This window comes from Manacus candei, unplaced genomic scaffold, assembly GCF_025592945.1.
Source record: "Manacus candei isolate 608988 ecotype Guabito, Panama unplaced genomic scaffold, ASM2559294v1 h1tg000009l, whole genome shotgun sequence".
Lineage (NCBI taxonomy): Eukaryota > Metazoa > Chordata > Aves > Passeriformes > Pipridae > Manacus > Manacus candei.
In genome coordinates, this window is record NW_026138057.1 from 2,724,851 (window position 1) to 2,749,279 (window position 24,429).

The following is a 24,429-nucleotide window of genomic DNA, read 5'->3' on the forward strand; positions in this document are numbered from 1 at the left end:
CTCCAGTTTGCCCAGTTGCTAAAAACTGGGGGACAAAAAGTGGATTGGGCGGTGTGTTCCACCAAGACCCTCCAGACTCAGCTTGCCCACCATGTCTCGACAGAGCTGGGAGCACCCAGGACTGGAGTGGGGAACCCTCCAGGGGTTGGCACCCCAGGGGACGTGTCCCCAGGGTGTCCCCACACTGTCCCCGGGGTGTCCCCGGGGTGTCCCCAGAAAGTCACCGCCACTCGCCCGCCCCGTTCTTCCTGAAAGCAGCCCCGAGGGACACGGGGGGACAGCAGAGCCCCCGCCGCAGGGCGAAAAGGGGGTTTAGCCCCCCCTCCGGAGGGCTGCTCACACCCCACCAAACTTTCCTCCGTGCCTACTGCCCCCCGCTACCGCTCCCGGTGCTCGGCGCCGACCCCCCGCCCGGTATCCCCGGGGTGGGCAGCGCCTCCCGGTGCCCCCCCCCCGCGTGTCCCCGGGGAGCGGCGCCTCCCGCCGCCCCCCGAGCCCCTCCGTACACCCCGGAGCGGCGCATCCCGGTGCCGCGGGGTCTCACCTGCGCGGGGCGGCGGGCGGGAGAGCGGCGGCGGCGGCGGCGGCGGCGGGGCCGGTGCGGGAGCGGGGCGGGGGGAGCGGAGCCGCCCTGCACCGCGATATAAATAACATTATCTGGGCGCGCAGGGACATTCCTGCCCGGAGCCGGCGGCGCTGCCCGGCCCCGATAGCCCCGCTCCCCCCGGGAGGGCCGGGCCGAGCCGACCGGGCGGGCGGGGACGGGGATGGGCGCAGGGACGGGGACGGGGACGGGCCGCCCGCCCCGCAATGCAGCACAGCGGCGCCCCCCGGCCGCCAGCGCCACCGGCACCCGCGGCACCGGCAGCGGCACCGGCAGCGGCACCGACAGCATCACCGGCATTGGCGGCAGCAGCAGCACCGGCACCGGCGGCAGCACCGGCGGCAGCACCGGCGGCACCGGCACCTGCCGGGCGCGGAGCAGCGCAGCGCCCCGCCGACACCGGCGAGGGTCCCCGGCGAGCCCCCCCTGGACAGCCCACGTGTCCCCCCCTAGCCCTGGATGCCCCCCAGCTAGTCACAGGCACCCCGCAGCTGGCCCTGAGCGTCCCCTAGCTAGTTCTGGGTGTCCCCCGCTAGTTCTGGGTGTCCCCCGCTAGTTCTGGGTGTCCCCCGCTAGTTCTGGGTGCCCCCCCCGCTAACCGTTGTTGTACCTCATTAGCCCTGCCAGTCCCCCAGCTAGTCCCAGGCACCCCACAGTTAGACCTCAGTGTCCTCCAGCTAGCCCCGGGCACACCCCAATTATTCCTGGGTGTCCCCCAACTAGTCAGTGGTGTCCTCCACCTAACCCAGGCAGCCACCAGCTAGCCCTCAGTGATCTCCAGCTAGCCAGGGCCCTGCACGATCAGTCCTGGGTGTCCCTCAATAGCCCTGGACGCGCCTCAGGTAGCTCCAAGTGTCCCCCACTAGCCCTGGGTGCCTCCCAGCTAGTTCCAGTAACCCCCAGCCAGCCCTGAATGTCCCCAAGTAGCCTTGATGTCCTCCAATAGTCCTGGGTGTCCCCAGGTAGCCTCAGGTATTCCCACTAGTCCCAGGTGTCCCCCACTAGCCCTGTGTGTGCCTCACTACTCCCGGGTGCCTTCAGGTAGCCCCAGGTGTCTCCCACAAACCCTGTGTGTCCCCCACTAGCCCCGGGTGCCCCCAGGTCGCTCCAGGTGTCCTACACTAGTCCTGTGTGCCTCCAGTAGTCCCAGGTGTCCCCAGGTAGCCCCAGGTGTCCCCCACTAGTCCCTGGTGCCCACCAGATAGCTCCAGGTATCCCCCACTAATCCTGTGTGTCCCCACTAGTCCCAGGTGCCCCCAGGTAGCCCCAGGTGTCCTGCACTAGTCTTGTGTGCCCCCAGGTAGCCCCAGGTGTCCCCCACTAGCCCTGTGTGTCCCCCACTAGTCCCGGGTGCCCCCAGGTAGCCCCAGGTGTCCCCCACTAGCCCTGTGTGTCCCCCACTGTCCCGAGTGCCCCCAGGTAGCCCCAGGTATCCCCCACTAGCCCCGGATTCGCCCCCCCCAGCCCACGGACCCCCCGCCCCGCCCCTTTCCCCATCAAGCCCCGCCCCCAATGACAGACAACGTCCTGCGGCCCCGCCCCGCCCCCTGGCCCCGCCCCCTGGGCGCAGCTCTCGCGAGACCCGGGGCGCCGGCGGCGCGAGATGTGCGGTGGCTGTGTGGGCACCGAGTACCCGGAGCGGGTGAGGGGGGGGGAGCCGGGACGGGCCGGGACCCACCGGGGCCGCTCCCCGGCCCGGTCCCAGCCTCTGCTGCCGCCCTAGGGCACCACCTGCCTGGAGGGCGGCTCCTTCCTCCTGAACTTCGTGGGCTGCGCGCAGTGCGGCCGCCGGGACTTCGTGCTGGTCGCGAACCGGGCCGCGGGCCTGCACGGCGGGGAGGAGATCGTCACCTATGACCGTGCGAGGGGGGGCACCGGGAGGGTGGGGGTGTGACCTGTGGGATCTGGGGGTCTTGAGAGCCGAGGGGGACATTTGGGGCCTGGGGCTTAGGGGGTCGCTGAAGGTTGGGGAGGGGGTGGTCTGGAGGACCGGGAAGGGTCTGGGGCTCGGGGAGGGACCTGGGGGTTCGCGGGGACCTTTGGGGCCTGGGGTTTGGGGAGAGCCCGGGCTCAGAGGAGGGGGGAGGCCTAAGGGAGGGTTAATTTGGGGAGGGAAAATTTGGGGACCCAATATTCAGGAGATCCCTGAGGATGGGAATGGTGGCTTCCCAGGGATGGGGTCTCAAGTTTTGGGAGGGGTTGTCAGGGAGCTGAGGGGCATTAAAGGGGGGTGAGGTGCTGGAGGGGGAATTAGATGCCTTGGGGGCAGGGGGTCTGCACTCCAGGAGTGAAGGCAGGCACAGAGGGTGGGGGCTTGTCCCGAGGAATTTGGGAGGGGGGTATACCCCAAGGACACGGCCTGTGTCCCCTCACCCCACTGTCCCCCCGTCCTGACAGACCTGTGCAAGAACTGCCACCACCTGATCGCGCGCCACGAGTACACCTTCAGCGTGGTGGACGACTACCAGGTGTGCCCCTTTTCCCCACAACCCCCTTCCTGGCTCCTTTGCCTCTGGAATGCCAGACCCAGCCTTTCACGGGCTGATTCCCACCTGCCCTGGGATGGAGCCTTGAAGGATTCGGAGCTGCATCCCTGTGCCCGGGGCTACCTGGAGGCTCCTGGCACTAGTCCGTGCCTTGTGGAGGGAGCTCAGCTCACCTGGCATGGGAATGTGGGTGATGGGAGGAGCCTGTGCCCCCCATTCCTCATTCCTGTCACATTTTCTATGCAGCAAACTGCTGGAAAAAGGGCTCAGGGGAGCCAGTGGGGCTGGAAACGAGATCCGCCGGCTCCGATTGCAGTCGGGGATTGGGTACCAGATCCGGCTCAGGTTTCCCTGTGGGGGAGCAGGGCTGTGGCAGCCCCCCTTTTTCCATCCCCCCCTTTCCCTCCCCCCAGGAATACACCATGCTGTGCCTGCTCTGCGGCCGTGCCGAGGATTCCATCAGCATCCTGCCCGACGACCCTCGCCAGATGACCCCGCTCTTCTGAACCGGTGTGTACCCTGGGATGAGATCCCTGGAACCACGATCCCTGGGGACCACAGAGTCCCTTACGTGATTCTCTCCCCCAGACTTCCAGCCTGGATGCAAGGAACGCCCGACACCGGATGCTCCCGTGTTTCTGGAAGCCCTGTGGCTCTGACCCCGGCTGCAGGGATGGGGTGCAGCACCACAGCCCGAGCCCCCAGTGTGCTGAAGACATAAAGGAGACCCCAAAACAGGGTCTCTGTCACCCCAAAACAGGATCCAAAGGGATTCCCACCCCATCCCTGCCTCAGGAGGCCTCTTGTGTGGGGCAATAAATGTGACACGTGACAGCTCAGTGGTGCAGGTGGGAGTATTTTGGGGGTGGGCTTTACCCCCCTGGAGCTGGTGAAGGGTGTTGGGGGCTGATGGGAGGATCAAGGGGGCTTCTCCCATCCCAGGAGCCTATGGAATTCCTCTCTAGTCCTTCCCAGCATTTGAGAGCCCACTGCACTCTCGCAGTGCTCTCCTAAACCCTGCAGAGAAACAACTTGATTATTTTCCCTCCCTGAGGAGCTGGTTTGGGGTCACTTCTGTGTGCCCCGGGGTGTGTAACTCAGCCCTGCCCTGCCGGGAATTTCATATTCCTGAGGCGGGAAGGAGCGGGGTGTGGGAAATCACTGCCCTGGGGTGAGTGAGGTGCTGCTCTTGGCACCCGGCCCCAGCAACTGCCTCGGGGAACTGGGTGCAACCTGCCTGGCTCCCACCTATCCCTGTGCCACCGTTTCCTGGTCTGGCACCTCGGGGCTGCAGCCTCCTTCCTGCTCCCCCAACAGCCCCTAAAACCCACATGGCTGTGGGTATGTTCCCAAGAGCCTCGTGGGTCTGGGTATGTTCCCAAAAACCACACGGATCTGGGCGCGCTCCCTCCGGCTCGTTTATTGCCCCCAGCCCGCGCCGCCCCAGCGGCTCCAGCCCTCCACCCCCATCGAGCCCCCTCCCCATGGTTTCGGAGGGGGCTGTCACCCTGCGGAGAGCTGGGGCCACCCCAGGGTGACCTCAGAGCTGGGATCACATCGGAGCCGGGACCGTGCCAGAGCCGGGGTTACTTGGCCAGCTTGAGGAGGCGCTGGATGTCGGGCTCCAGCTGGGCCGTGGGCACGCGGGGGCTGTAGCGCCGGAACGGCTCCCCCTCGGGCCCCACCAGGAACTTCTCGAAATTCCAGGAGATGTCGGAGCGCCGCACGGGGCTCCAGGTGACGAAGCGGGGCTCGGCCATCAGGTGTGCAGCCTCGTCGGCTGGCGCGGGCAGGTGAGCCTTGAGGTAGGCGAACACGGGGTGGGTGTCGCTGCCGTTCACCTGGCACTTCTGGAACAGGGTGAAGTTGGGCTCGAAGCCGCCCCCGGGCCGCACGTGCTTCAGGGTGTTGAGGATCTCCTCGTTGGTGCCGTTCTCCTGCGGCGGGGAAGGGGAAATCCGGGAGCTGTGTGTTTCCCAGCCGTCCACACCTCCCCCCGCCCCGGCCTCGTAGCCCACGAGACTTACCTGGTAGCCAAACTGGTTACAGGGGAAGCCCAGCACGACCAGCCGCCGAGGGTAGCGGGCTTGGAGCTGGTTGAGCTGGGTGTAATCCCGCACCGTGGTGCCTCAGAGCGACGCCACGTTCTCGATCAGGACCACGCGGCCCCGGAAAACGCCGAAATCCACCTTTTCCCCCTGCAGGGAGGTGGCGCTCAGGTCGTAGAAGGACTTGGCGATGGGGACGGTCATGGCTGCGGGCTCGGCTGCCTCCCCCCTGCGCCCGCGCCGCCTCTTAAGGGCTTCCCAGTGCCCACGTCATGGTCCAAAGGTCTGCGGGCCCCGCCGCGGCTTGGGAGAAACCGGAGCTGCCCGTCCCACCCGTGGAAGGAGGAAGGTGGCGCAGGGCCAGGGCGATGCTCCACCTGCCTCAATAATTCATGGCACGGCGCGGTGCGGCTGCTCGTCCCAGTGCCCGCAGGATGCGGGATGCTGCCGGCCTGGCACAGCGTGTTCCCGAGGTTTGGGAATGACAGGGAGAATTGGGGAATAACGGGAGTCTGGGAGCTGGGGCTGTGTGGGCTGGAGGGTGGTGGGGACGGGTGCCCCAGCACTTCTTGCCTGGCGCTGCCTTGGCATCGCCTCTGGGGTCTCCTGTGCTGCCATCCCAGTGCCCACCAGTCCCAGGGCCTGCTGGTCCCAGTGCCAGCTCAATCCCTGGGCCCATCTGCTGTGGTGCCCACCTTTGTCCTGGTACCTGCCCATCCCAGTGCCCGGCAGCATCTCAGTGTCCACCTATATGCTAGTGACCATCATCCCAGGAACCACCCATCCCACTGGTACTGGCCATGGCACCCCACGGGTGCCATGTCCCATATTCCCGTGCCCAGCCTGGAAAGGGGACACCGTCCCGGCCACCCTGGATCCACCTCAATTATTGATCACCGCTCAGGTGTCCGTGCCCAGGCCGTGCCTGCCGCACGCTGCTCCCTGTGCCGGTGCCGCCACCAGGGCATCGTGCCCACAGCCCCCCACGGAGCACACGGACCACCAGCACCTCCAGCATCACCTTTATTCTGCAAACCGTGTGTGTAAAACTCGGGGGCTCCCACGGGCACGGGGTGGACACCGGGTGGGCACACAGCGCCTGGACACCCCCACCCCACTCTGCACATCGGGGAGGGCACCCCCATGCCTTCTCCCCCCGCCCCGTTCCCTGTGGGGTGTCCCGTGTCCCTCCCCGCCTCCATGGGGACCGCCCCAATCCCGCCCCTATCGTGCCCCCTCCCGGCACAGCCGGCGGCCGGGTCAGGGGGGGTCCCAGCCTTCAACACCAGCAGGTCTTGGGGGTGTCCTCGCCCTGCAGAGGTTGCTGCTCCTCCTCCTCCAGCCGGGCCAGGGTGGGGGCGCGGGGGGGTCCCCGCAGCTCCTCCAGCTCCTTGCGGTGCGCCTGCAGCACCAGCTCCGTCAGCCGCGTGAAGGACTGCGGGAGGGGGCGTGTGAGCCCGGGAGAGCGCGCCCAGAACCCCTCCAGAACCTCCAGCTCCCCCTCCCAGTCCTCTCGGGACCCCCCGACCCTCCTCCCAGCCCCCCCATACCTCCTTGATGTTGAGGTTGCTGCAGGCACTGGTCTCGTAGAAATCCATCCCGTATTCCCTGGCCAACTGTGGCACCAGGATTTTGGCGGGGAGGGAGCGTGATTTGGTGGGGGGGGATTCAATAACCCCGCTTCCCCCCCGGAACGTGCACAGCCGGGCACGGACAGACGGGTGAGCTGGGGGGGCTGGCATAGGGGAACCCCCCGGGGCTGGGCACTGGGGGCTTTGGGGGTCCAGAGGTCCTGGGAGGGGTCCCTGGGTGCTTTAGGGGTGCAGGGGACCACGCTGGAGGTGCGAGGAGGGGTTGGGGGTCCCTGGACACCCTGGGGGTGCACTGTGAGGTGGAAAGGGGGTTCCTGGATCCTCTGGAAGTGTGGGGGGGTCAGCAGTCCCTGGGTACAGACTGCAGGGGGGCGGGAGTGTCCCTGGTCATGCTGGGGAGCACTGGGGATATTTGGGGGTCCCTGGACACAGGTAAGGCTGCAAGAGGGCTGATGGGGTCCATGGAGAATGCAGGGTGGGCTCAGGGAGGGACTGACTAAGCCAGGGGTAGAGAAGCGGGTACTGGATGATTTGGGGGTCTAGAGGTCCTGGGGAGACACTGGGGGGAGTCACTGGGTGCTTTAGGGGTGCAGGGGACCACGCTGGAGGTGCAGAGAGGGGTTGGGGGTCCCTGGACATCCTGGGCGGGGCACAGGGAGATCTAAGATCAGCCCCTTGGGGTGCACAACTACTGTGGGGGAGCAAGGGGTTTCCTGGATGGGGGGGGGGGGCTATTTTTGAGGTGCCTGGGTACAGACTGCAAGAGGGTGGGAGATCCCTGGTCATGCGGGAGGGGGGAGCTGGGGATGTTTGGGGTTTCCTGGACACAGGTAAGGCTGCGTGAGGGCTGTTGGGGTCCCTCGGGAGTGCAGGGGGGGGGCCTGACCACCCTGGGGGCGCAGGGGGTGGGGTCCTGCCCCCCCGGGGGGCACAGGCCAGCCCCCGCTCACCTGCAGCCCTTGCTCTTTGGGCACTTGCCTCTTGTGCTCCTCGTCCGCTTTGTTCCCGATGAGGATTTTCTGGACGCCGTCGGGCGCGTACTGCGGGGTGGGGGGGCGGCGTGAGGACCCCCCGCCCACCACGGCGAGGGGACCCCCACCTCCCTCCCATGCACCCCTACCTCATCCACGTCGCTGGCCCACTTCACGATGTGCTGGTAGGAGCGCTCGCTGCTGATGTCATACACCAGGAAGATGCCCTGCGGGAGGGGGGGCCGGCCACTGACACCCCAAATTCCGTGCCTCAGTTTCCCCTCTCCTGCACGCCAGGATGGGAACCCCCCGTACCTGTGCCCGCCGGTAGTACTGCTTGGTGATGGTCTGGTACCGCTCCTGGCCGGCCGTGTCCCTGCCCGGGGACAACGGGTCAGTGCCACCACCCGCGGCACGAGTTGGGCAGGGCTCAGCCCCTACCCCTGCTGGGGGAGCGGGACTCAGACCCCCCAGAATGCCCCCCCGGGATCCAGTGCCGCCACTCACCAGATCTGTATCCGCACCTTGATCCCGTCCACCTCGATCGTCTTCATCTTGAAGTCGACACCTGGGACGGGGACGGGAGAGGGGACGGGGGTGTCCCGGTGTTCCCCACCGCTGGAGCTGCTGTCACCGGGGGGCGCTCCGGTTCCCTCCTGGCCCACCCCAAGCCCCGCCGTGGCCCGGTGCTGGTGCCCACACCCGGTGCCAGGCCTGGCAGGAGGTGCCAGGTGGGTGATCCCGATGCTCCCGGTTCCCCAGTGCTGCGGCTTCCCGGTGCTGTGGCTGCCCACTGCTCCCGGTTCCCGGCTGCATGCTGCTCCCGATTCCCCCGTGCCAGAGATGCCCAGTGTTCCCGGTTCCCCGGTGCCCATGATTTCCTGGTTCCCTGATGCTCCCGGTTCCCCAAAGCCGCGGCTCTCCAGTGCCCCCGGTTTCCCAGTTCCCGGGTACTGCGACTCCCGATGCTCCCGGTTCCCACAGTTTTCCCACTCTCCGGTTCCCCGTTTCCGCGGTGTTGCAGCTCCCCAGTGCCCACGGTTAACCGTATCCCCGTTGCTCACAGTTTCCCGATTGCCCCCGCTTCGCCCGTGCCCGCCACTCCCCGGTTCCCCGGTGCCCACGACTCTCGGGTGCCCTGGTTTCCCGTTTCCCCGATCCTGTGGCTTCTCAGCTCCTCTGTACTCCCCCCTTTCCCGGTGCCCACGGTTTTGCCCCTCCCTGGTTTCCCGGTTCCCAGGTGCTGTGGCTCCCTAATACCCCCCGGTTCCCACGGTTTTCCCGCTCCCCAGTTGCCCGGTTTTCCGTTTCCCCGGTGCTGCAGCCTCCCGGTACTCGCGGTTTCCCGGTGCCCACGGCTCCTGCTTCCCAGTGCTGCGGCTCCCCAGTTTCTCGGTGCTCCCTGTTTCCCGGTGCCACGGCTCCCCGGTTCCTCAGTTCCCCGGTTTCCCTTTCCCCCGCTTCTGCGGCTCCCACTGCTCCCATTTCCCCGGTGCTGAGCCTTCCCACTGCTCCCGGCTCCCCGATGCTCCCGGTTCCCCGTTTCCCCGGTGCTCCCGCTTTCCCGACGCTCCCGGTTCCCCGTTTCCCCTCTCCCGCCGCCGCGCGCTGCCGGTGCCGGTACCGATGGTGGAGATGTGGGCGGGGTGGAACTGGTTGTCGGTGAACCGGCAGAGCAGGCAGGTCTTGCCCACGCCCGAGTCCCCGAGCAGCAGCAGCCGGAACAGCACGTCGTACTGCTTGGCCATGGCGGGCCCGGGCACCGGGGCCGCACCGGAGCTGCGCCGCCGCCGCGCCGGGCCGGGCTGGCACCGGGGGATGCACCGGGGCGGGGCGAGGGCGGCGGCGGCGGGAGGGGGCACCGGGGAGTGGGGGGGGAACCGGGGGATGCTGTGGGGAACGGGGAGGGGACACCGGGGGATGCGGGGGAGGGAGCACCGGGAGTGCACCGGGGATGCACCGGGTGCGGGGCGGCACCGGGGGATGCTGTTGGGAAACGGGGTGGGGACATGGGAGAAGCACCGGGGGAACGGGCGAGAACACCGGGGAACGCTCCGGAGCACCGGGAGATGGACACCGGAGTGCACAGAGGAGGGAGAACCCGGGATACACCGGGCATGCAGCAGGGGATGAACCGAGGGATGCTCCGGGGTACCGTGGGGAATTGTAGGGGAGCTCCGTGAGGGACACGGGGGAAGTGGGACCGATGGGGACACCGAGGGATGCTCTGGAGCACCGGGAGGGACGCACGGGAGGCACCAGGGGATACGTTGGGGCTGCTCTGGAAAACAGGAGATGGAAAAACAGGGGATGTACCAGGGGGACCGGTGGGGACAAGGGGGATTCCGAGAACACTGGGGGATGCTCTGGGGGCACTGAGGAGGAGACACAGGGATGCAGCAGGGGACACTGGGGGGACATGGAGCTGCACCAGGAGAGTGTGTGACACTTTGGAAGGATGGGATGGCATCCAGGGGGGCTGGACAAAGGTGGGCCCATGGGAACCTCGTGGGGGTCAAGGAGGCCAAGGGCAGAGTTGGCACAGGATCGGGACAACTGCCGGGATCAGTGCGGGATGGGGGTGATGGGATGGAAAGCAGCCCAGAGGAGAGGGATTTGGGGGTGCTGGGGGATGCAAGGCTGGATATGACCCAGCAGCCCAGAAAGCCAGTGGTGTCCCGGGCTATTGCCACCGGCAGCGAGGGCAGCAGGTAAGGAAGGATTATCCTGCCCTGCCCTGCTCAGGTGACATCCCACCTGGAGCACTGTGCCCAGCTCCGGAGTCCTTGGCATGGGAAGGACATGGAGCTGCTGGAACAGGGCCAGAGGAGGCCATGGAGATGCCCCGAGGGCTGGGGACAGGCTGGGAGAGAGCTGGGGGAGTCCAGCCTGGAGAAGGGAAGGCTCCAGGGAGACCTCAGAGCTCCTTGTAGTGCCTAAAGGGGCTCCAGGAGAGCTGGAGAGGGACTTGGGACAAGGGCCTGGAGGGACAGCACAAGGGGGAATGGCTCCAAAGTGGAAAAGGGGAAATTTAGATGGGATATTAGGGAGAAATTCTTTACTGTGAGGGTGGTGAGCCACGGGAATTGATTTCCCAGAGAAGCTGCGGCTGCCCCTGGATCCCTGGGAGTGTCCAAGGCCAGGTTGGATGGGGCTTGAAGCAACCTGGCCTGGCGGCAGGTGTCCCTGCCCATGGCAGGGGGTTGGCACCGGACGAGCTCCCTTCAAGAATCCCAAATCATGGCTTTCGGCGGTGACGTCATGCATGACGTCACACCGCGATGACGCTGCCGCCCTCCCGGCATGCGCGCCGGGGCCGGGCGGGGAAGGGGCGGGGCCAGGTGGGAGGGGCGTGTCGGAGGGCGTGGCCTCCTGTCCCCTCCCGGCCGCCGTCGCCGCTCCCCGCGGGCCGCAATGGCGGGAGCGGCCCCCGGGCCCGGCGGGCGGCGGCGGCTGCGGGACGACGGGCTGCGCACCTGCACCTCCGCCGAGCAGGTGTGCGGGGCTCGGGGGGCCGCTGCCGTGCTCGGCGACGGGGCTCTGGGAGGGCCCAAGAGTGGGGTCGCCGGGCTGCAGCGGGACTGGGGTGCGGGGTCTGCGGTGCCGGCCCTGGGGCTGCCGGGCTGCCGTGGCGCTGGTGTGTGGGGTGCCGGGCTGCCGTGGGACCGGCTGGTCCCTGCCCCAGTTTCCCCACGCCAGCCGCTGGCCGCACACCCACCGCTGTCACAGCAGCTCGGTCACCCGGGGGGGGAGTTTGGGGGGCTCGGGGGGTGCTGCCACCCACCAGCCGCTGCAGACCCCGGGGGACATCCACGGGGGCTGTGACACGTCCCCTAGAACTAGTTCGGGGCGGGTGAGAGGTCCTGCAGCGGGGGCAGCCAGACTCCCTCCTCCCGCCCTCTGTCCTGATCCAGCCGCTGGCAGCTCCCCTGGGTGCCGGGACGGGGTAAAAAGTGACTGCTGGTTTCCCAATCCTTGGGATTCCTGCTCAGTTCCATCCTGGCAGGACACAGTGCCATGCATGTGGGTGGGAGGCTGCCCCTCCCAAACCCTGATGCCGATCCTGGAGTATTTCCTGGAGGATTACTCTGGGTCCTGGGTCGGGGGTGTTGGAGTCCCTGGTTATCCCAGCATGAGTGGGAGGAGCGTGTTTTCCATGGGGGTCCCAGGATGAACCAAACTCCAGCTGGATTTGTAAAGCAGCACCAGATCGTGCTGAACTCTGGCATAATTCGGGGCACAAAGCTCCTGGCAGCTCCCACTTTGGTTTTACTGGATGAGAAGGGGCTATGAGTCAGATATAAAGCCCTGGGATGGGGTAGAAGCTGGGGGGCTCAGTGGGGATCATTTTGGGATGTGCAGAGCCACTTCCCAGAGCTCACCACAGTCTTTATTCCCTCTTTCCCCGCCAAGTCCAAGGTGGAGGACATTGTGCAGGAGGTCTATGATGCCTACAAGACAAACCATCACTCCTCGCAGTGAGTCCCAGAGTTCCCGATATACATAAATAATTCCCATTCCAAAAAAAAGCAACACCTCCGGCTGTGGTGGGATCCTGCCTCTCCTGCCATTGCCCTCCTGCTTTCCAGGCCACCCTGCCTGCTCATCCCTGTCCTCCCTGTCTCCCAGGTACGTCCTGCAGCGGGAGAAGCATTTCCATTACCTGAAGAGAGGCCTCCGGCAGCTCACCGAAGCCTATGAGGTACCGGGAATGCCGGATATCCCGCCCTGGAGCCGCTGGCTGGGGCGAACCCCTCACCCCGGGGCTGTCACCGGGATCGTCACCGAGGGTTTTCCGGCCCCAGAGTGGACACAGCATTCCCTGTGTGCTCGTGGGATGCAGTGATGCTCCGGGGGTTCCCTTTCCTGTCCCCTCACTCCTGCCTGCTCGTGCAGCAGCACCCTATGTACAGTGCCACTGCCTGACTGTCCCCTCTGTCCCCTCAGTGTCTGGATGCCAGCCGCCCCTGGCTCTGCTACTGGATCCTGCACAGCCTGGAGCTGCTGGATGAGCCCATCCCGGAGTCGGTGGCCTCTGAGTAAGTGGTGGGAGCCAGGGAGGGGACCCCCACCCTGCCATGGCCAGCGTCCCCACGGGCCACCCGCGTGACTCCGGAGGTGCCACCTCCCGCTGTCTCCGGAGCAAAGGAGTGCTTTGTCTCCCTGTCGCCGTCAATGCCGCCCATTCTTCCGGAGGCTCCCTCGTGACGGCAGAGATGGGGGGGTGACACCCCCGGCTCCGGCCTCGGAGGGGGTTCACGGGGCAGGGGGGGGACATATCGCCCTGCCGGGGCAACACAGGTAACAATGAGCCCCTTGCCCACTTTCCTGCAGCGTCTGCCAATTCCTGAGGCGCTGCCAGAGCCCCCAGGGTGGATTTGGAGGGGGTCCCGGGCAGCACCCCCACCTCGCCCCCACCTACGCCGCCGTCAACGCACTCTGCATCATCGGCACCGAGGAGGCCTTCGGCATCATCGACAGGTCTGGGGGATGGGGGAGCTGGGGGGGACGTGGGGGGTGTGTCCCCCTTCCCTCACAACCGCTGGCCCCTGCAGGAAGAAGCTCCTGGAATATCTGTACTCTTTGAAGCAGCCGGATGGCTCCTTCCTCATGCACGTGGGTGGAGAGGTGGATGTCAGGTGGGTGAGGGCTGTTCTGGGGGGCTGGGGCACTTTTGGGGAGCCAGTGCTGGGAGCTGGTGATGATTCTGGGAGCCGGTATCGTTTTGGGGAGCTGGTGCTGTGGCGATGAGCTACTTTGGGGTGCCGTAGCACGAGGCTGGTGTCAGCAGCTGGTGCTGTTTTGAGGAGCCAGTGTAATTTTGGGGAGCCAGAGCTGCAGAAGGGAGCGGGTGCTGCATCCCTGTGTGCCCTTTTCCCACATCCCTGAGCACCCTTCTCCCGCAGGAGTGCCTACTGTGCCGCCTCAGTGGCCTCGCTGACCAACATCCTGACGCCCGCGCTCTTCTCCGGGACGGCTGAGTGGATCGCCAGGTGAGATTTGGGGACGGGAGGAGCACATGGGATGGCATTCCCGGCGCCGGTGCCACCCTGACCCTGCTCCCACAGGTGCCAGAACTGGGAGGGCGGGATCGGCGGCGTGCCGGGCATGGAGGCGCACGGCGGCTACACCTTCTGCGGCATGGCCGCGCTGGTCATCCTCCAGCAGGAGCATCTGCTCAACCTCCGGAGCCTGCTGGTGAGTGATCCCTGCCCGGGGCACGGGGTGTCCCATCCCACTGGCGATCCCTGATCCCACACTGGCTCCGATCATCCCGCAGCACTGGGTGACCGGGCGGCAGATGCGCTTCGAGGGCGGATTCCAGGGCCGCTGCAACAAGCTGGTGGACGGGTGCTACTCCTTTTGGCAAGCCGGGCTCCTGCCCCTGCTCCATCGGGCACTCCATGCCAGGGGTGAGTTGCCATGGGCTTCCTGTGCTCCCCAGAATGGCATCTCCAGGGATTTGACACCTCCTCCTGGTGTTTCTCCTCCGGGTTTCCTCCCAGGTGACACAGCGCTGAGCATGGCGCACTGGATGTTCGACCAGCTGGCACTGCAGGAATACATCCTCCTGTGCTGCCAGTGCCCGGCCGGGGGGCTGCTGGATAAGCCAGGAAAGTGAGTGACGGGGGGAACACGGGGCTGCCCAGCCCCCCGGGCTCCCCCTCAGCATCCCGATGTGTCCCTGCACGCAGATCCCGGGATTTCTACCACACCTGCTACTGCCTGAGCGGGCTGGCCATTGCCCAGCACTTCGGAAGCGGAGACCTCCACAACGAGGTGGTCCTGGGTATCCCTGAGAACTGCCTGGTAGGTGCTGGACATTGCTGGGGTGGGCAGGGCTGAACTTCCAGGGCTCCACGGCGCCGGGAAACGCGGATCCGATGGAGGTAGAGAGAGCTGGGATTCAGCCTGGAGAAGGGAAGGCTCCAGGGAGAATTTAGAACCGCTTCCAGTGCTTAAAGGGGCTCCCAGGGAGCTGGAGAGGGGCTTTGGACAAGGGCTTGGAGTTACAGGATAAGAGAGAATGGCTCCAAAGTGAAAAAGGGGGAATTTAGATGGGATATTGGGAAGAAATTCTTCCCTGTGAGGGTGGGGAGGCCCTGGCACAGGTTGTCCAGAGAAGCTGTGGCTGCCCCATCCCTGGAGTGTCCAAGGCCAGGTTGGACAGGGCTTGGAGCAACCCAGTCTGGTGGAAGCTGTCCCTGCCCACACTGGGTTGGACTACACAATACTTAAGGCCCCTTCCCATGCCAACCCTTCCAGAATTCCATGACTAACCTCCTCCATTCCTCTCTCTCTCCCACAGCAGCCCACGCACCCCGTCTACAACATCGCCCCAGAGAAGGTGGCGAGGGCAGTGATGCACTTCCTGCAGTATCCCGTGCCCAGCCTGGATCCGGCACCCGCTGCCGACTAGGGGGGGTGTCCTGCTGCTGCCTGGGGGTCCCACAGCCCCGGAGTGTGCAGCCCAGCCCAGCCCAGCCCAGCCCGTGGCGTGGTGGCCTGGCCGGCACAGCGAGGTCCTCAGGGTGCTAGCAATACCAAAACCCAGCCTGCCCCAGGCCGCGCCTCCCGCTGCCGTCCCGGCCGGAGCCAGGTGGGACACGGGCTGTGGCAGAGCTTTTTGGCATCAATAAACCAGAAGTGACACCCTGCCGTGTGCTGGGGGCCCTGGGGACACGGGGCAGGAGGTGACACCGTGTCCGGCTCTGGTGGCACCACTTCCCTCGTTCCAAGAACACGCGGTGACCACAGGGGAAGATAAATTAAGTGGAATTTTGGCTTTTTTTTTTTTTATTATTTATAGTCTTATAGTAAAGGGAAGCCTTAACTTGCAAGACAACTCTGGGCAGTATGTACAACATACCTTAAATCCATGGAATGGCATCAAAATGGGGGGAAAACGGGCACCTACGGGGCAGGGACGGGCCACTGGAGTTTGGATAATGCCACGGAGGTGGGAAGGGGCCAAAGGAGGGGAAAAGGAGGAGGAGGAAGAGGGGGGGGGACAGGACCCCCCAAGCCCGGCTCTGTGCCAGGTCGTGCTCCGCCGACTCGGGCAGGTGGAGTTTGCACACGGAGAAAATAAAGAGGGAGGCCCCCCCCTCCCAGTACTTGCTCCCTTTTTTTGGGGGGCTGCCCGGCTCCTCCCCGCTCCGGACTGCGCTGGTCCCCGGCTATAAATAGAAATGCTCCTATAAAACCAGGAGGGACAGGGGAGGGGGGTCACTAGCGGGGGGGGCAGCAATAGGGGGGTCTCCCTGATCCCCCCCCAAGTCTTTCGGCTCGGCCTGACCGGCTCCCCCTGGGGCCGGTGCGGTAGGAGCAGGGAAGGGGCCGGGGAGGGCTGGAAAGCTGCAGTCCGAGAGCTTCTAGGAGCGGAGGGAGCGAGTCCTGCCGCGGGCCGGGGGCCGCCGGGGGGGCCTAACTGGCCTCCATGCGCAGCTTCTTCCTGCTCTGCGGCTCGTCGGGCTCCGAGTCGGAGCTGGAGTCGGAGCCGCCGTCGAAGGCGGAGATGGCGCTGCCCTTGGGGTTGGTGTAGAGGCTGTTGTCCGCAGGGTAGCTGGCCTGGAGCTGGGCACTGGAGCGGGCCTTCTCCAGCGCACGCACTGTGGGGACGGCACGGTCACCCTGCGCCCGGCCCCGGGATCACAGCTCGTGCCACACCCCGGCTCCCATGGGATCCCCTATCACAGCTCCTGCCACACCCCGGCTCCCACGGGATCCCACATCACAGATCCTGCACAGCCCATCTCCCACCAGCTCCTGGATCCCAACCCCTGCTGGACTCCAGCTCCTGGACCCCAGACCCTGCCAGACCCCGTCTCCAATCGGATCCCAGCTCCCACCTTGCTGCTCCAGCAGCGCGTTCTGCCGCTTGAGGTCGTCGATGTCCTGCTGGTGTGTGTGGTTTTTCCGGCGCATGTACTGGATGTACTCTGTGGCTTTATCCAGGATTTGGGCCCGGGATGCCTGTTGCAATAGTGGGAAAAGCCAGAGGCAAGATAAAGACCTAGTCCAGTGGGAAAACCGTGGGATTTCATCTGCCTCATCCCACCCTGGCTCCACAGCCTGGCTCTGGTCTTCACTGGGGACTCCCGTGGTGGGACAGAGCCTTGGCAATGTCCCAAAACGCGAAGCCTGGACTCTGGGTGGGCATGTGTCCGTGCTCCCAGCACGCTCCATAAACTCACCTTCTCTCCCTGGAGCGAGGGCACGGAATCCCGCAGGCTGTGGAAGCTGTCCTTGATGTGGTCCCTGCGCTTGCGCTCCAGCGCATTGTGATGAGCCCGTTTGTCGGCCTAGGAGGGGGGGACAGGGGTGGCACTGGGGGAGGCCACCACCTGCACCCCCAGAACTCCTCCTGGGAAGTGCTGTGGGAGCCCGGCTGCGCCCCTGGGGCGGCTCCGCGGCCGTGACGCCGCCGGCTTAGCCGCGAGGGCGGGGAGGGAGGCGGCTCCCGGTGCTTTCGGTTTTCCCGGCTTCCTGCTGCCGGGGCAGCCCCGGGCTCCGGAGGGGGGGGTAAAGCACCTTCGCCATGGAACGTGGTTTCCCCCCCACCAAAACAACCAGGCACAAGCCCCCCTCTGCCAATCCCCTGTATAGTACACTCCTCCAATACCCCCCAAATACGGCCCCACCCCCCCTCAAATTGACACAGCCCCACACATTCTCCACCCCACACCCTCCCACTTTACCCCAAAAGACCTCGCACTCCTTCTGCCCTAAAGAGCCCCAGATCCCTCTCCACAAGTCCCACAACCCCACTGGCGACCCTCCCCATGACATCCCCATTCCCGCAGGACACCCCCAAACCCCTTTTCCCCCACAAGACTCCCGGCCCCGCAGATCCCCCTGTGTGTCACAGCTCCCGGCAGACCCCAGGCCCCAAACGTGTGTCCCCCCTCAAGAAGAACCCCGACCCCACAGGACATCCCCAAACTCACCCTCCCCTTCCCCAAGACCCCGTTCCCCCCGATCCCCTTCCTTGTCACCCCCTCCCCAGATCCCCCCCTCACACCCCCACCCACGTGCTCCCGATCCCGGGGGGGGGCTGCGGAGGGGTCCCCCCAGCGACCTACCGCGGACTGGAACCTCGGCTGCTCCTCCTGAGGAGCCCCGACCCGGGCGACGAGGAGGAAGACGAGGAAGAGGAAGAAGATGGTGGAGGGGGGGGCGCCGCCATATGAGGGAAGAACACACACAAACCAAACGTTACCCCATTCCCAGCGCTCCTAGGGCGGGGAACGGCTGCGGGGGGGGTTACCGCGGGGCTGTCCCGGGACCGGGGACCCAACTCACGTCGCTCTCCACCTCGATGTCATCGTTGTCGCTCATCGCTCCCGCCCGGGTGAAGCCGCGGGCCGCGCCGCCACAACAACAGCCCGCACCGCGCGTGCGCGGGGGGTGCTGCGGGCAGCAATGGCGCTGGGCGGCGCAAGAGGCCACGGGAGTTGTGGTTTGGTGTGGCGCGGCAGGAGCTTCTTCCGGCGCGGGACTACAGCTTCCGGCGCGCAGCGCGCTGCACGCCGGGAGTCGTAGTACTGGCCTATAAAAGGGCGTTGAGGGGGCGGCGCGTGGCCTTGGATGGAGGAGGTGAGCGTAGAACGGACGGAGGGAGGGGGTTTATTGAGGGAAAAGGGGGGTGGGAGGGCTCGGGGTTGCGATGGAGAGGAGTGGAGGGGGGCGTCTAGGAGGCCGGCATAGGGGTTGCAGACTTGGCAAGGGGGGCTGTGGGGTCGGTCCGAGGGGCTGCAGGTCTGCCTTGGGTGCTGCAGGACAATGGCGGGGGGGGGGGCTGCAGGTTTAGCAAGGGGGTCTGTGGCCCTGGTCGGTGGGTCTGCCCAGGAGGGTACAGGGTTGCCCGCGGGGGGGTGTCGGCCTGCCTGGGGGGGCTGCAGGGTTGGGCTGGGGTGCTGTGGTTCTGTCTGAAGGGCTGCACCCCAGCTTAGGGGACTGTGGGCATGACCTGCAGGGCCGCGGGTCTGCCTGGGGGTCTGTACCACAGTCTGGGGGTCTGTGAGCCTCCCTGGGGGGCTGCAGGTCAGTCTGGGAGCCTGCGGACCTGACCTGGGGGCGCTGTGGGCTGCTTTGCTGGGGGGGCTGCAAGCCTGACCTGAGGGGGTTTGAGGCCCACTGGGGGGGGGGTTTGGGCATCCCCAGGGAGGGCGATGGCCCCGCTCGGCGCTGAGGGCAGGGCGGGGCCGGGCTGTCCCTATCCCAGCTGCTCCCCATCCTCTCTGGGCTGCTCGTCCCCGCGGGCAGCCCCTGCCGGGCTCTCCCTGCCGTCCTGCTGGTCCCCGCCGTCCTCGGAGCCGGTCTCGTCCGAGTTGTCCTCCTCCAGGTAGCGGTACCCGCAGGGCTTGTGGCGTGGGCGCGGCAGGCGGGGCAGCCGGTATTCCACGCGCCGCGCCAGCTTCCGCTCCATCCACAGGTACGTCCCCACCGCCACCACCAGTGTCAGCAGCAGCATGGACAGCTTGGCCTGCGGCATAGCGAGGTTTGGGATCCGGAGAGCTTGGAACGTCCCAGGGCTGGGCTGGGGCGCACCTGGGGCTCACCTTCATGGGCAGCCCGGAGGACAGGTAGACGGCGAAGATGGCCAGGGCCTGCCACCAGTGGTAGATGGTGAAGATGAAGTCTTGGCGCTCCTTGTTCTTGTACAGCATTCCCAGGAGGACTGCGGCAGAGACCAGAATCAGCGCCCCCTTCCCGTGCCGTGGTCCCCTTGGCATGGGGGACAACGGGACAGCCACAGTGGGCGTGTCCCGCAGTGCCAGGGTGAGTGGGGAGAGGACGCGTGGAGAAGCTGGGGGCAGCCAAGGCATTTTGGGCACCGCCAAGGCTGCTTTTGGGACCACCACCGGTGATGCTTCAGGGATATTGGAGACATTGTGGGGACCACCAAGGCTGTTCCGTTTTTTTTCCCCCACCACTCACTGCTGATTCCGGTCTTGTTGAGGGTGCTGCCCGTGCCCCAGAGCGCGGCGACGATGTAGAGCAGCGGTGCCTGTGCCTGCTGCCGGGGCTCCGGCGCCCAGCAGAAGAGCAGCACCAGGAGTCCGGCGTGGATGACGGCCCCAGCCAGGAGCGGGATTTGCCGGCGCAGGCGCAGCATGCTCAGGGCCAGGCTGGAGCACGCCGAGGCAGAGAAGCCGTAGGCCATGAGGAGATACGCCAGCTTCTCCAGCCCCAGGGTGCACACACCGTAGTTCTGCAGCAAGAGCGGGCTCAGTGTCGCGCGGCCCCGCTCCCTCAGCCCCCCACACCCCATCCCAGGTCCTACCAGGGAGAATCCGGTGCAGACAAAGAGCACCTCGAAGCCGCTGTAGATGAACAGCGGCAGGAGGTGCTGCAGGCGATAGTCCCGCATGTGCTTGAAGGGCAGCTGGAAGATGTTCCCCCAGCCGATGCTGCGCATGTCGATCTCCTCCATGGGCCGGTACGCGGCGCCGCACAGCACCAGCACCTGCGGAGTGCCGAAGGTGAGGCGCTGCCCTTGCCCAGCCCGGCGCCGTCCCCTCCTGCCCGGCGCTCACCACCAGCATGGCGAGGAAGGCGGCGGCCATCAACGCGCTCTCCACGACAATGAGGTTGACGCTGCGGGGCAGGCTCTGCAGCACTGTCTTGTTGAAGCCGGGCAGCGTGCCGTGGCTCAGGGTCCCTGCCAGGGGGGCACATGCCACGGTTAATCCCAGCGGGGGTGGGATAGAGGCTCCCGGTGCCTCCTCACGCCCCCGTGGCCTCACCGCAGTGCTTCACTGCGAACAGCGTGTGGTTGAGCTGGTACAGGTAGTTGTTGAGGAAGAAGACCATGGGCATCTGAGCGCAGACGAAGCTCAACTACGAGATGTAGAGGGGGGGCAGGCTCAGTGCTGCCGGTGCGGCCCCCCCTGCCCATCCCGCCCATCCCACCGGCGCTCACGTGGAAGCAGGAGTAGAAGATGGTCTGGAAGATGATGATGTAGGCGTTGCAAGCGTCCCGCGGTGCCCGCACCCTCTCCTGCTCCTCCTTGTAGTTGACATACTCGTAGTACTTCTGGGCCATCCTGCGCGGCACAGCAGGTCAGCCGGCACCCCCCGCGCCCCCCGCCCGCCCACCCGATGCCTACCGCGTGATGTAGTTGCCCATGGAGGCCCAGAGGGGCACGATGACCATGCCAATGGCCACAGCAGAGGGCACCAAGGTGTAGTAGCGCTCCCAGTAGTTGCTGGAGACGAAGAGGGCGTAGATGCCCACCGCCAGGAACATGGCCCACTTGGTGCCGAAAAACCTGCCGGGGCGAGGAGCGGGCAGTGTGGGCGGCCGTGCCAGTGCACCGTGCCAGGCGGGAGCGCGGCGAGGCCGTACCTGATGAGGATGGGTGTGTAGAGCAGCGCCGCCACAGGCGTGACGTTGATGCCCATCAGCACCTTGTGGTCGATGTCCTCCAGCTGGATGTTGCTGTACTTCACCTCCCGGTAGGTCTCGTCATAGTGAAGGATCAGCTGCATCTGCAGCAGGCCTGCGGGGGGTCCAGGGGCGGTCACCGCGTGCTCTGAGCACCCCGGATTGTTTTGGGGACCCCTGGGAGGTGCCCATACCCAGGTATACGCCATAGGTGAGGGTGCCCGCCAGACTGGCAGCCACCACATTCTTGATGACGCCGAGACGCTTGCGGCGGAAGTACTTCTGCTCCTCCTCCTCCTCATTGTAGTCGGGGTGAGCACCCACAAAATCGTCCAGCTACAGGTGACCCCGGTAGTCAGACCTTGGGTATGGCCACCACAGGCCTGCCCCCCACCCAGTTCCCTCCCCCGGCCTCACCTGTGTCTCTGTCCCCTCAGTGCCCAGCCCGGCACCTGGCACTGTCTTGGCCCCATCCTGGCAGCAGTCGGGGTCCTTCTCCATCACTGCTTCTGGGGGGACCCTGGATGGTGCCAGGATGGGGGGGGAACCTGTTGGCACCCCAAGTCTTGTACTCATGTGTCTTGCACCTCTGTGTCCTTCACACCCAGACCCTGCGCTCCCTGACTCTGCACCCCTGTGCCCAGCACCCCCGGACCCTGTGCCCATGTGCTCTGCACCCTGAGAGATGCACCCCCAGACCTGCACCTGTGACTTGTACCCCCAGTCCTTGTACCCCTAACCCAACCCCTGCACCCACGTACCCAGCACCCCCAGATCCTGAACCCATGACTTGCACCCCCAAATCGTGCACCCGTGTCCGGCACTCTGCACCCACGTGCTCTGCATGCCTACACCCTGCACCCCTGAACCCAGCACTGCACACGCCCTCCCAGCTTTGCACCCCCCAGAACTCCACCCCCGGGCCCAGCACCCCCAGCCTCCACCGCATCCCCCCGGCGCCCCGACCCCCGTCCCGGTACCCGGTGCCAGAGCCTCCCGGGGCGGGGCGGTCGCCGCTTCCTCTTTCGGACGGACGGGGCGGGCGGGACGGGGGTGGTTAAAGGAGCCGCTCCCAGATTCCACCCCCCTCCACCCCCACACCTCTCGTGTCCCGGACTCCCCCCGACTCCCGGCACCCCGGTCCCTACCCGCACCCGCCCTCAGCACCCCGACCCCCCCAGCACCCATGACCCTGACCCCCCTGCACAGCACCCTGACCCCCCCGCACCCATCGCTCCCCTGTTGCACAAGAACCCTCAACCCCCCCCAACTCCCCTCCTCAGCTCCCCTGCACCCCCGCAGCCTCCCCGGTGCTCCCACCAGACCCCGGGCTGGGTGCTGCCTCCTCGGGGTGCCCGGTGCACTGAGTGCTGGTCCCGGGCACTCTCGCTTCCCCTTCCCGGCCCGGGGGATGTGCCAGAGTGCCTGGGCGGGGGGACATCCCGGTCTGGGGGTATGGGGCACTGCCTGCCCTGCTTGTCACCCCAAAGCCAGTGCCAGGAGCGTGCCCGGGTGCGTGGCATGGCAGGGTGCCCCGGGGCAGGGTGGGGGGACATGGGCGGGGCAGGAAGGGGTGACATCTTCAGGGCAGGATCTGACCCAGCCGGTAGCGGGGGATTCTTGACATGGGATTCTTACGAGGGTGCTGGTTCCTACAGGATGAGTGGGATATGTGGGGAACAGCCCCAGAAGGGTCATGGCAGTGGGGCAGGGGCAGCCCCCATCTCGAGGGCCCCCCATACCCCAGGCAAGGGTAGCCACCCTGGAGTGCCAGGGGGAAAGGGACCTTCCTGGGCATGGTCCTGGGAGCAGAATAAGGAGCGTCAGTGGGAACCCCGTGGGTCAGGGTGGTCCTGGGAGCAGGATGATGCGTGTCTATTGGTTGTGAAAGTAGGGAAGTAGGATGAGGGCTGTCTATGGGACCCCGTGGGTTAGGGTGGTCCTGGGAACAGGATGAGGGGTGTTTGTGGGGTTCCAATGGATCAGGGTGCTCCTGGGAGCGGGGTGAGGTGTGTCTGTGGGGTCCCAATGGGTCAAGGTTCATGGTGGTGGTTTGGTGGCCGTGGGAGTTCCCCAGTGCCACTGTCCCATGGGGGAGGTCCCATCCCATCCTATCCCAGCCCTTGTCCCCACTGCCAGCCCCATGGAGGCGGGGCCCAATCCTGCCCGCCCCTGGCCATGGGGCCCAGCCACTGGCCCCACAGCATTTAGGGGCTCCTGAGCCTCAGCAGTGCCCACCTGGACTCGTGCTCCTGCAGCCCCTGCACAGCTCCCAAGGTAGGCACTGCGGAGTCCCCAAAACTGGCATCCCCTGCGGGGCACCCCCTTAGCATCCCCTATGCGGGTGGGGGTTGTGAGGCACTGGGGGGGTTCCCTCGAGGAAGGGGGTGGGTGCCTTGGGCACGGAGAGGAATGGGAGGACAGATGTGGGGCTGCAGCTCTGTCCCCCAGATTTGGGGATGTCTTGTCCCTGAGGTCCCCATGGGTGACCCCACATCAGGTGAGAAGCCCGGGCAGGTCAGTGTCCAGAGGCTGGCAGTCATCCCGGGAATCTCAGGCATCTCCCGGGGCCTCGGGCAGCAGCACCGGGCTGAGTCACCCCGACAACCAGGACGGCCCCGAGCACCAAACAGGCACCTTCAAAGGTGCCGCAGGCAGGTGACTCCTCTTGGGATTGAGCCGGCAGCTCCCGCGCTTCAGTCCCGGCATAAGCCACCCCCGTCTCTCCCCAGCACCACCACACTCTCCATGGAGACCGGCAGCTCCTTCCAACAGCTTGGCATGCAGCAGCCCCTCGAGCCCCCCGGGCAGCAGCCCCTGGGCTACGGCAAGTGCAGCACCGTGGGCAGTGATCCCGGCAAAGATGTTGGGAAAGCTGCTGGGTGCTGTGGAGGTAGTGGGATCGGGAAGGGACCACAGCCATTGGTCTGCAGCACTGTATGGTGAGAACAAGGGGCTGGGGACAGGAGGGAGACAGGAGGGTGGGCTGGGGGGCAGTGCCAGTACAATGGGGACCCCAGGTTTGTGCTGGGGGATGAGTCTGGGATCTGTGGGTCACCACCTTCCAGCATGGCCCAAGGGAGAAGGTGGGATCTGCCAGGAACAGTGCCGTGTTGGGCTGCTTCCGGCAGCAAGGGAAAAACACAAGTGTGTGGACTCCCTGCCCTGTCCCCAGGGAATCTGGGGCTCCAGTTCGATGCTGGGATGGGATGACATGGATCTGGGGTGACATGATGCTCTGAAGAGCTGGGATGGGGCTGGGGTCCCTCTGACACCTCCATCCCTGCAGCGGGAACCCCTATGCTGGGCTGGTGAGCCACCTGCGGGCATCCTGG

General features: G+C 66.1%; 7 protein-coding genes and 1 long non-coding RNA gene across 13 annotated transcripts in view; 3 read left to right on the forward strand and 5 right to left on the reverse strand.

The window, feature by feature from the left end:
- SPTB (spectrin beta, erythrocytic) overlaps positions 1-751 on the reverse strand; it is a 19,481-nt gene extending 18,730 nt beyond the window's left edge. Inside the window, exon 1 of the mRNA XM_051776893.1 lies at positions 545-751. The gene's annotated coding sequence lies outside the window, so the exon portion shown is untranslated. The remainder of the gene's footprint in view (positions 1-544) is intronic.
- A 1,342-nt stretch (positions 752-2,093) lies between these two features.
- CHURC1 (churchill domain containing 1) lies at positions 2,094-3,929 on the forward strand. Of its 2 annotated transcripts, none has more exons than XM_051777196.1 (5): positions 2,094-2,246; positions 2,328-2,463; positions 3,002-3,072; positions 3,504-3,600; positions 3,687-3,929. In XM_051777196.1, the coding sequence occupies exons 1-4, from the start codon at positions 2,208-2,210 to the stop codon at positions 3,594-3,596; spliced, it is 339 nt and encodes a 112-aa protein (XP_051633156.1). In that variant the 5' UTR covers positions 2,094-2,207; the 3' UTR covers positions 3,597-3,600; positions 3,687-3,929. The 2 variants fall into 2 exon arrangements, with proteins under 2 accessions (XP_051633156.1, XP_051633155.1); XM_051777195.1 differs by having other exon boundaries at positions 2,097-2,246; positions 3,679-3,929.
- A 566-nt stretch (positions 3,930-4,495) lies between these two features.
- On the reverse strand, positions 4,496-5,417 carry GPX2 (glutathione peroxidase 2). The gene is made up of 2 exons (XM_051777165.1): positions 5,118-5,417; positions 4,496-5,027 (listed from the first exon to the last, which is right to left on the reverse strand). Exons 1-2 carry the CDS (start codon positions 5,340-5,342, stop codon positions 4,677-4,679), a joined length of 576 nt encoding a protein of 191 aa, XP_051633125.1. The 5' UTR covers positions 5,343-5,417; the 3' UTR covers positions 4,496-4,676.
- Positions 5,418-6,148: 731 nt separating this feature from the next.
- On the reverse strand, positions 6,149-9,511 carry RAB15 (RAB15, member RAS oncogene family). Of its 3 annotated transcripts, none has more exons than XM_051777150.1 (7): positions 9,326-9,511; positions 8,209-8,269; positions 8,017-8,077; positions 7,851-7,928; positions 7,681-7,770; positions 6,689-6,754; positions 6,149-6,573 (listed from the first exon to the last, which is right to left on the reverse strand). In XM_051777150.1, exons 1-7 carry the CDS (start codon positions 9,447-9,449, stop codon positions 6,418-6,420), a joined length of 636 nt encoding a protein of 211 aa, XP_051633110.1. In that variant the 5' UTR covers positions 9,450-9,511; the 3' UTR covers positions 6,149-6,417. The 3 variants fall into 3 exon arrangements, with proteins under 3 accessions (XP_051633110.1, XP_051633109.1, XP_051633111.1); XM_051777149.1 differs by lacking the exon at positions 9,326-9,511 and adding an exon at positions 8,402-9,301; XM_051777151.1 differs by lacking the exon at positions 9,326-9,511 and adding an exon at positions 8,402-9,298 and having other exon boundaries at positions 6,442-6,573; positions 7,709-7,770.
- Positions 9,512-11,056: 1,545 nt separating this feature from the next.
- On the forward strand, positions 11,057-15,357 carry FNTB (farnesyltransferase, CAAX box, beta). The gene is made up of 12 exons (XM_051777075.1): positions 11,057-11,196; positions 12,115-12,179; positions 12,331-12,403; positions 12,649-12,740; positions 13,036-13,182; positions 13,257-13,340; positions 13,608-13,694; positions 13,770-13,899; positions 13,982-14,114; positions 14,208-14,319; positions 14,397-14,511; positions 15,011-15,357. The coding sequence occupies exons 1-12, from the start codon at positions 11,116-11,118 to the stop codon at positions 15,119-15,121; spliced, it is 1,230 nt and encodes a 409-aa protein (XP_051633035.1). The 5' UTR covers positions 11,057-11,115; the 3' UTR covers positions 15,122-15,357.
- Positions 15,358-15,625: 268 nt separating this feature from the next.
- MAX (MYC associated factor X) lies at positions 15,626-18,171 on the reverse strand. Its single transcript, XM_051777176.1, has 5 exons — positions 18,007-18,171; positions 17,787-17,813; positions 16,899-17,006; positions 16,554-16,677; positions 15,626-16,313 (listed from the first exon to the last, which is right to left on the reverse strand). The coding sequence occupies exons 1-5, from the start codon at positions 18,040-18,042 to the stop codon at positions 16,129-16,131; spliced, it is 480 nt and encodes a 159-aa protein (XP_051633136.1). The 5' UTR covers positions 18,043-18,171; the 3' UTR covers positions 15,626-16,128.
- Positions 18,172-18,242: 71 nt separating this feature from the next.
- LOC127466449 (uncharacterized) lies at positions 18,243-19,384 on the forward strand. The gene is made up of 2 exons (XR_007902707.1): positions 18,243-18,300; positions 19,139-19,384. It is a non-coding gene; the product is annotated as an uncharacterized LOC127466449 (long non-coding RNA).
- Positions 18,784-22,789, reverse strand: UNC93B1 (unc-93 homolog B1, TLR signaling regulator). 3 transcript variants are annotated; one of them, XM_051777007.1, is made up of 12 exons: positions 22,389-22,789; positions 21,512-21,642; positions 21,289-21,430; positions 21,056-21,209; positions 20,817-20,978; positions 20,630-20,753; positions 20,454-20,547; positions 20,244-20,368; positions 19,991-20,173; positions 19,645-19,918; positions 19,266-19,384; positions 18,784-19,189 (listed from the first exon to the last, which is right to left on the reverse strand). In XM_051777007.1, exons 1-12 carry the CDS (start codon positions 22,672-22,674, stop codon positions 18,920-18,922), a joined length of 2,064 nt encoding a protein of 687 aa, XP_051632967.1. In that variant the 5' UTR covers positions 22,675-22,789; the 3' UTR covers positions 18,784-18,919. The 3 variants fall into 3 exon arrangements, with proteins under 3 accessions (XP_051632967.1, XP_051632965.1, XP_051632966.1); XM_051777005.1 differs by having other exon boundaries at positions 21,512-21,614; positions 22,420-22,623; XM_051777006.1 differs by lacking the exon at positions 22,389-22,789 and adding an exon at positions 22,075-22,104.
- Positions 22,790-24,429: the final 1,640 nt, after the last annotated feature.